General features: G+C 39.2%; 1 protein-coding gene across 1 annotated transcript; it reads right to left on the reverse strand.

Moving 5' to 3' along the window:
• Positions 1-7,357: 7,357 nt before the first annotated feature.
• Positions 7,358-8,293, reverse strand: LOC124970432 (olfactory receptor 4F21-like). The gene has a single exon (XM_047533785.1). The coding sequence runs from the start codon at positions 8,291-8,293 to the stop codon at positions 7,358-7,360; it is 936 nt and encodes a 311-aa protein (XP_047389741.1).
• Between the last annotated feature and the right edge of the window lie 776 nt (positions 8,294-9,069).

Here is a 9,069-nt window from a genome sequence, read left to right on the forward strand (position 1 = left end):
CTTTATTGGATGGTATATTCTATATATGTCCATTAAGTCTAAATTGTTGATTGTGTTGTTGAGATCTATAGTTTCTTTATTCAATTTTTGTTTGGACGATCTATCCAGTGGTGAGAGAGGTGTGTTAAAATCGCCTAGTATTATTGTGTTGTGGTCTATTTGATTTCTGGAATTGAGAAGGATTTGTTTGACGTATGTGGATGAGCCAATGTTCGGGGCATAGATATTTATGATTGTTATGTCTTGCTGATTTATGCTTCCCTTAAGCAGTATGTAATGTCCTTCTTTATCCCTTCTGACTAGTTTTGGTTTGAAGTCCACATTATCTGAAATGAAACACAAAAAAAGCTGAAACACAGCTTTTTTGCTGTGTCCGTGTGCATGGTATGTTTTTCCCCATCCTCTCACCTTTAGTCTATGGGTGCCTCTTTCTATGAGATGAGTCTCTTGCAGGCAGCATATTGTTGGATTTTTCTTTTTAATCCAATCTGCCAGTCTGTGTCTTTTGATTGATGAATTCAGGCCACTAACATTAAGGGTTATTATTGTGATATGATTTGTATTCCCAGTCAATTGACTCATATTTGTTTTTGGCATGATTTGGTTTCTCCTTTATTTGGCTATTCCTTTAGGCTAGCACCGCCTTTTGCTGATTTGCATCGTTGTTTTTCATCTCTTCCTCATGGAATATTTTGCTGAGAATATTCTGTAATGCTGGCTTTCTCTTTGTAAATTCCTTTATCTTTTGTTTATCATGGAAGGATCTTATTTCATCATCAAATTTGAAGGTAAGTTTTGCTGGGTATAAGATTCTTGGTTGGCATCCATTTTCTTTCAGGGCTTGGTATATGTTGTTCCAGGCCCTTCTAGCTTTTAGGGTCTGGATTGAAAAATCTGCTGATATTCTTATTGGTTTCCCTCTGAGTGTAATTTGATTCTTTTCTCTCTCGGCCTTTAAAATTCTGTCTTTATTTTGTATGTTAGGTATTTTCATAATAATGTGCCTTGGTGTGGGTCTGTTGTAATTTTGTATGTTTGGAGTTCTATAAGCCTCTTGTACTTGGTTTTCCATTTCATTCTTCAGATTTGCGAAATTTTCTGATATTATTTCATTGAATAGATTGTTCATTCCTTTGGTTTGTTTCTCTAAGTCTTCCTCAATCCCAATAATTCTCAAATTTGGCCTTTTCATGATATCCCATAATTCTTGTAGATTCTGTTCATGATTTCTTACCATCTTTTCTGTTTGGCCAACTTTGCTTTCAAGATTAAATAATTTGTCTTCAATGTCTGAGATTCTGTCTTCCAGGTGTTCTTTCCTATTGGTTATGCTTTCTATGGAGTTTTTAACTTGGTTTATTGTTTCCTTCATTTCAAGTATTTCAGTTTGTTTTTTTTTCAATATCTCTAACTCTTTATTGAAATGATCTCTTGCTTCCCGTATTTGCTCTTTTAACTGTTGATTGGTGCGATCATTTAATGCCTGCACTTGCTCTTTCATCTCCTCATTAGCTTTCCTGATCATTTTAATTACGTACATTCTGAACTCCCTTTCTGACATTCCTTCTGCTGTGCTGTCATTGGGTTTTATTGATGTAGTATCTAGGTTTGTTTGTTTGGGACATTTTCTTCCCTTGTTTTCTCATATTGGTCAGCTGTCAGTGGGACCCTGAGATATTGCAGTTTTCTGCTATTGGCTTATAGTGTCCCGGTAGATTTCCAGTGTATCATCTCCCAGCCTTCAGTAGCCTGATGTCTTGGAGGAATCTGATAAAGCAGCGCATCCGAAGAAAACTGCCCCTAGCCCCCTACTGGTTCCACGGTTTGGAACTGGCTCTGTGCGGAAAGGCTCTCACTGTGGGCCTGCACCATGCAGCTGGCTGTGTGGGAGGAGCCCACCCCCGGAGTGTGGAAGGCTACCTTGGGAAGACTCTAGTTGCCCTGCCCGACTCCGATAAGCCACCTCTATCTGGGCCTGCCACCCGGGCCGAGCTTTACCCAGTGGGCAGACTCACCTGTGGCTCTATTTCAGTCCGAGTCTCTCAATGCCTCCCCTTCTTAACTCCTGGGTTCCGGAGGGACTGGGGGTGCAGTCACCCTCTAGGCCACCCTCTTGGATCGCCCCGTGAAGAGATCCTGCGGCCAGAGTGGGCAGAGCCGCCTGAAGAGGTCTCTGGCTGCCCTGCCCTGATCCCAGAGGCTGCTTGTGGATCAAAGCTCTCCGTTAGTTCGGGGGCTTGTGGCTGGTTCTATGTAGAAAACCTCTCACTGGGCGGTCTGGTCTGAGAAGCTAGCCTTGAAAGGCACCTCCCATCGCAGTGATCCAGGCTACTTGGGGAGGTCTCTGGCTGTCCTATCCTGGTCCCTGAAGCTGCTTGTGTGCCAGAGTACGCTGTGCTGCACTGGCTCCAGGACTTGGAGCTTGTTCTGGTCAGAAAGGTTCTCACTAGCGGGCCCGCTCCGGGAACCTGGAGAAGCTGGCTGTGTGGGCGGGGCCCGCCGCCGGAGTGCACAGGACTGCCTGTAGAAGACTCTAGCTGCCCTGCACGGCTCCGATAAGCCACCTCTATCTAGGTGTGCCACCCGGGCCGAGCTTTACCCAGTGCGCAGACTCACCCATGGCTCTATTTCAGTCCGAGTTTCTCAATGCCTCCCCTTCTTAACTCCTGGGTTTTGGAGTGACTGGGGGTGCAGTCTCCCTCTAGGCCGCCATCTTGGATCACCTCTTTTCAAATCTTCTACATTCAATAACATTATTTACTTTAGTACATGTCCTGATTTACTCATGCTCTTTAATTTCTCTTATTTGAATTCTGACCTACCCACATTTCCCTAGTTCTTCCCCCACTCTGCCCTGTTTACTGTAGTTCTCCTGTTTCTATTTATTAATTTTTATTAAGTTTTAGCACATGAGTAAGATCATACAATATTTTTCAATCCAAGTCTGGTTCCTTTCATTTATCCTAATGTCCTTCAGTTTCATCCATATGGTAATAAAAGACATTATATCCTTCTGTGTTAGTCAGCTGTTTGTCACTGTGACCAAAATACCTAACATATACATCTTACATATACATCTTGGAGGAGAACAACTTATTTTGACTCATGGTTTCACAAGTTCCAGTCCATGGTCAGCTGCCTCCATTGCTTTAGGCATGAGGTGAGGTAGAACATCAAGGCAGAAGGGTGTGGCAGAGGAAAGCTGCTCATTTGTTGGCAACCAGGAAACTAAGAGAGAAGGAGTAAGGGGCCAGGGAGAAGATATAGTCCCCACTGGCATGCTCCCAGAGACTGCCTTCCTCCCATCAAACCCCTCCTGCCTGCAGTTTTCCACAACCTCCTGGTAGTCCATGCAGCCACAATGGATTAATCCACTTATGAGGCCCAAGCTCTCATGATCTAATTATTTACCTCCAGCCCCACCTCTGAACCTTGTTGCCTTGAGGTCCAAGCCCTTAACGCAAAAGAGTTTGGGGGACTTTTTAGATTCAAAACATAATGCCTTCTTCTAAAGATGCATAGTATTCCATATTATATGCATAGCACATTTTCTTTACCTGTTGATCCATTGATGGACACTTAGGTTGATTCTATATCATAGCTATTTTGAATATTGCTACAGTGAACAATGAACACAAATGTTCTTTTTATTTTATTGTTCCTTTTTAGTTACATGTGAGAGTAGAATTCATTTTGATAAAATTATATAAGAATGGAATATATCTTATTCTAATTAGGATCCCATTCTTGTGATGTGCACAATTGTGGGGGTCACCACAGTGTATTCATATAAGTACATAGGAAAATTATTTCAGATTCATTCTATTGTCTTTCCTGTTCCTATTGATGTGGGACAGAAGAGGCTGGACAGCTGAGGAATTAGCAGGAAGCAGGATTATTGGCTGCAGTCAGGTCCAGAGTGTGGTTCGTGCCTGAAATTCTCCTCTGGACCAAGAGCCTAGAAATTCTTTGAACTTTATACTCAGTGGGAGGAAATATTTTTTTTCTTTCTTTGAACTTTATACTCAGTGGGAAAAAAATATTTTTTTCTTTCTTTGAGTTCTCAGAAAGTACTTTTTGAGACTAGACAGGGATCTTATAAGTCTTTACCAAGAAAACAGATAATATCTTTCGTACAACAAGCTTACAGACTTTATCACAGTTTTTATGTGCAAACCTGACATTTATAAGAAAGAGAAAGCTGCTGATATTCTTTGTGAAAATCTTTCTGATGAGAAGAGAAGCTTAATTATGGCAAGGGTCTTCTTGGTGGGGGTCTCTGGCCTGCTTCACTATCCCCACCCCTTCCTTTCAATCCCCTTTGTTTAATCCTCTGAACTTCTATTCTTCCTCTCTCCCCAATTATTGTGGGTATGCTTCCACATATCAGTGAAAACATTTGGCCTTTGGCTTTTGTGGACTGGCTTATTTCACTTAGCATGATAGTCTCCAGATTCATTCATTGACTTGCAAATGTCATAAAGTCATTCTTCTTAATGGTTGTGTAATACTCTTCATCCATTAATCTGTCGAAGGGCACCATTCTTTAAAAGATTTTTCTTAATTGCCCTAGATTAACCATAACACCAAACTAGAATCCTTCTGTCAGAAACAACTGAGATTTGGCAAAGTTTACACCATGAGACCAGAATTAGATAATATTACATGTTGAAGAATTGTTCTTTAGAGAATCTTTTTTTGTTTGTTTGTTTGTTTGAGAGAAGAAAAAGGATTTAATAAGCATAGTCATGCAACACAGCCTATTCCCAACTGGACACATCAGGTGACAGAGACCCTGAGCACTGTGGATAATCCCACTGCCCAGGCCTGCTTTTTCACCTTCACCTCTCTGAGAGTGTTACTCATACTTTATGTTGATTTATAATTGGCTGAATATTTATGATGCTATAAAATTTAATTCATATAAACAGTCCAGGAGAAAGGTTCTATCATGATTCCTCTATTAAGAAGAGATGCTGAAGATAGAAAAGTTAAATTTTCATGTTTGTAGTGTTATTTTTTATTATCAAATACTTCAAGGAAGAACTCTCTTTAGGGACAGAATGTAAACATGTGAAGCTTAAAGTGAAAAATCATAGAACCTGAATATACTTCACAGGCAAGAAGCTTCCACTCATGTTGTGTGACCTAATATTCACAATAACCCCATAGAATGGACATCATTGTGGGTAGGTTGCATTTCTGGGAGCGTAACTTGTTGGAAGTATCAGAGTTGAACATGACTGAGGTGCACATCTAAGGGGCTATGACTCCTACTGCTAAGGTGCCACCCTGAGTCTGTTCTAGTGATCTTTTCCTTTTCAGGGCAAATAACTGGTTTTCATAGCATTTTAGAGACTTCCCTCCTTCAGTATCTTCCAGATTCTTGACAAAAACACTTTGGAACCAATGATGTTATCAACCATATACTTTTTAGAAATATCTTTTATTTATCATTGTATGTCTCTTTCCAGGGACATCCCTTAATCTGGAACTGTGGATCATGATTTGAGAATAGACTGAGCAGAATTTTGTCCTCAAGGTTTCTCTGGAATTGTGTAGGAGTAAGCATCTCATTTGGTGCAGATATTGTTTGGCTGTAGAGGTCCAGGAAGCCCAGTAATTATTTTAGAGGAAAACTTCAATGATTCTGGAAATTTTATAGAACTTCCAGAGTCTCCCAGGGGGTGTATTTGAAAAGATGACATCAAACTCATCTGAGATTTGGTTTAAATGTGAGAGAGAAGGAAATTAAGGGAGACATTAAGATATTATTATAGCCTGTAAAATACATCAGTAGCATCATTATATATGATCAGATTATTTTCCATGGATAATGCTGACTATAAGTTCTCATCTGGGTCTGAAATATATTTGTGAACCAGTGAAGAAAGCAACAGCTTCTGTTTGCACCATGTTCATTGAGAGCATTATCACCAGTGTGGAGTATGTGTACTGCAGAGAGTAGCCTCTGGGGTGGGAATTTCTAGAGTTCTGGGTTGTGGGTGAACATGTTGCCTAGATGAGCTGTTCATATTGTGTCCCTTGGCACAGAGTTTTCCCAAACTTTATAACTTCCCTAGGTTGACGTCACTCATCTGATTTCATGTCTTTTCTCAAATTCAGAAGCAAACATGCAAAGGGAGTTCATTATGATGTCTAGAATTGGAGGCTTTTCAACATTTAAAAATAATCTATGGGTTATTTGATCTTTTGTGTGTGAGTAAAAACAATCAAACTGTATCTTGGTCTATAACTAAGATGCCAATTGCTGTCACAAAAGAAGTCACATGACTTACTTTGATGGTGGATGATGGCCATTTATGGTAGCTAAAGTCATATGCAGTCCTTTGACTTGCTGAATCTTGCCTGTGGGTGAATGGCCTCTCACAGCTGCTGGTTTTTGTGAGACACGTGCAAAGTAGAGAAACAGAGAAGTTTTTGAGGGAGCATAATTTTCTATGCTTCATATCAGTTAATATTACAAAGTTAAGATGAAAATGTTTGGCACTTTTGTAAGTAACAAATCAATATTATAAAGTTTTTTAATTTATTTATTTATTTTTAAATTGTTGATGGTTCTTTACTATAAGCACCAGAAAGTCTACCTCACAGCTTTTACTGGCTTCCTAAAATGACCAGAATATTATCAGTCACACAGACTGGGAATGCCAAGGAATGAAAGTATCATTAAAAGTGAAACAGTATTTCGGATGCTGTTCCCTTCCATTGAGACAATCTTAAATCACAGAGTTTGTATAATCTGTTAGAGGGTCAAGTAGCTTGCATTCCAGTTTTTTTTTTTTTTTTTTTTTTTTTTTTTTTTTTGCGGTGCTGGGGATTGAACCCAGGGGCTTTCTACCAATTGAGCTATATCCCCAGCTTTCCAGTTATGTTTATGAACATAATTGTTCCTCCTTTCTTGGAATCATCTCCCCACTGATTCTTCTAAATATTAGTGTTCCAGTTAATCTTTAGGTATTCTTCTGAAGGAACCCAACCCTAACAATTAATTAGAGCTACTAATCCTAAGTATGTAAACATTTGATTGATAATTCCTTATTCAAAAAAGCAATTTTACTTGTGAACCTTATGGGAAACAGAAGAAATGTCATTACATCCTTTCTAGTGATCAAGTAATCACAAGTTAAATCATACAACTGGCTTGTATCCATTACATCTGTCCCTAAAGAACACCATATCATGGTGGATTCACATTTCCAATGGTAGTAAAAGCAATGAGTAAAACTTCTGTGGAGGAGTAGACATATGTTCAGTGAGGTAGATGCCAGGTTCAGCGGGCCATATTAAATGCCAGATGTTCAGGTGGGTTTTAGAGCTCTAAAAATAGACTTGGTCAGCAAAATCTGTTGTAATGACCTTTTTTGTTCAGTCTTTGTATTGATATCTTTATATCTTTGTTTCTCAATGTATAGATGACAGGATTCAAGGCAGGGGTGATAGCAAAGTCAGCAATGAACAGGTATTTGTCGACTGATGACCTGGGGAAAGGCCACACATAGAGAAACATGCATGGGGTGAAAAAAAGAACCACCACAGTGATGTGAGCAGATAACGTGACAAGAGCCTTGGATAAGTCTCCTGAGGAACGTTTCCAGACAGTGACCAGAATGAAGACATAGGAAAGGAGGAGCAGGAAGAAGGTGCCCATGCTCATGAAGCCACTGTTGGCAGCAACGACAAACTCAAACTTGGCTGCATCTGAGCAGGCAAGCTGTATGACCCTGGGGAAGTCACAGTAAAAGCTGTCTATTGTATTAGGACCACAAAAAGGCAAGTTCATAATCAAAGAAAACTGAGACATCGCATGGATCACTCCTGTTACCCAGCCAATGACTACAAATAAAACATATCTTTTGGAGTTCATAATGGTCAAGTAGTGGAGAGGCTTACAGATGGCTGCATACCTGTCAAATGCCATGGCCATGAGCAGCACCATCTCCACTCCTCCCATGATGTGGATGAAACAGATCTGTATCATACAACCTTGGAAGGAAATTACTTTGTTTTCACTTAAAAGATCGAAGATCATCTTGGGAACTGTGGTAGAGGAAACCCACACATCATTGAAGGACAGATTGGCCAGCAGGAAGTACATAGGAGAATGTAAGTGAGAATCAGCAATTACCAAAAAGACAATGAAGAGATTTCCCAGGATGATCCCTAAGTAGAGCAAGGAGAATGTCAATGTGAGGGTAACTTTAGTTTCCCAAGAACCTGAGAGTCCCAGCAGCACAAACTCAGAAACCACAGAGCTATTCAGTCCATCCATTACTGTGGTCATAAGAGCTGGTTTTGAACCACCTTTGGATAGAACATGATGAAGAGTCAGAATCCGTGATACTAACAGGTATTGTCCATTTATGCTGCTATTTTTTTCTGTGAGTTGCAAAACCTAGAGTAAGAAGCATTTAATTGACCTCCTTAAAATAAAATAAATTGAAGTAGTTAAGTGATGAGCAGAGTAATTACACAAATGAGACACAATTATCAATATATTAGATGAATACAAATGGGTGATTTGCGTTTTATGCTCTGAGCAGATTTTTTTTTTACAATCTCTCAATGAAATACATATTTTCTTTGAACTCTTTCCTATGTGTTGTCCTAGCCTAAATAGTGTAAAGTGACAAAAAATATTCACACTTTTATGCTTTTGGACTAACTTGCAAATTTTCCTATACTGAATTTCACATCTCACTAATAAAATAGAGATTCTTAGGCTAAATATGTTTAACACATTTCACCCGTTTTGGTTCTTTATAACTTAAAATGTTAATTTGATAAACCTGATAAACCTCTATTAATTGTACATATTATTGGTACATGATGTGATATTTCAATATATGAATAATTTGTGTGCTGATCTAAGTCAGCCTTCTTTTACCTACCCTCACTCTTAACCCCTTCCTAACCTCTACTAATAACATTCAGATCAACTTAAAAATTTTATTTTCCACTTATGAGGGATATTACTTTTCTTCCTGTTTCTGACTTATTTCACTTAACATAATGTCCTCTGTTTCATCCATTTTGATGAAAATGACA

This window comes from Sciurus carolinensis, chromosome 2 (genome assembly GCF_902686445.1).
Source record: "Sciurus carolinensis chromosome 2, mSciCar1.2, whole genome shotgun sequence".
NCBI classification, from domain to species: domain Eukaryota; kingdom Metazoa; phylum Chordata; class Mammalia; order Rodentia; family Sciuridae; genus Sciurus; species Sciurus carolinensis.

Excerpts from the sequence above, each read along its gene's own strand:
- LOC124970432 (XM_047533785.1), bottom strand. The coding sequence starts at position 8,293 with ATGGATGGACTGAATAGCTCTGTGGTTTCTGAGTTTGTGCTGCTGGGA.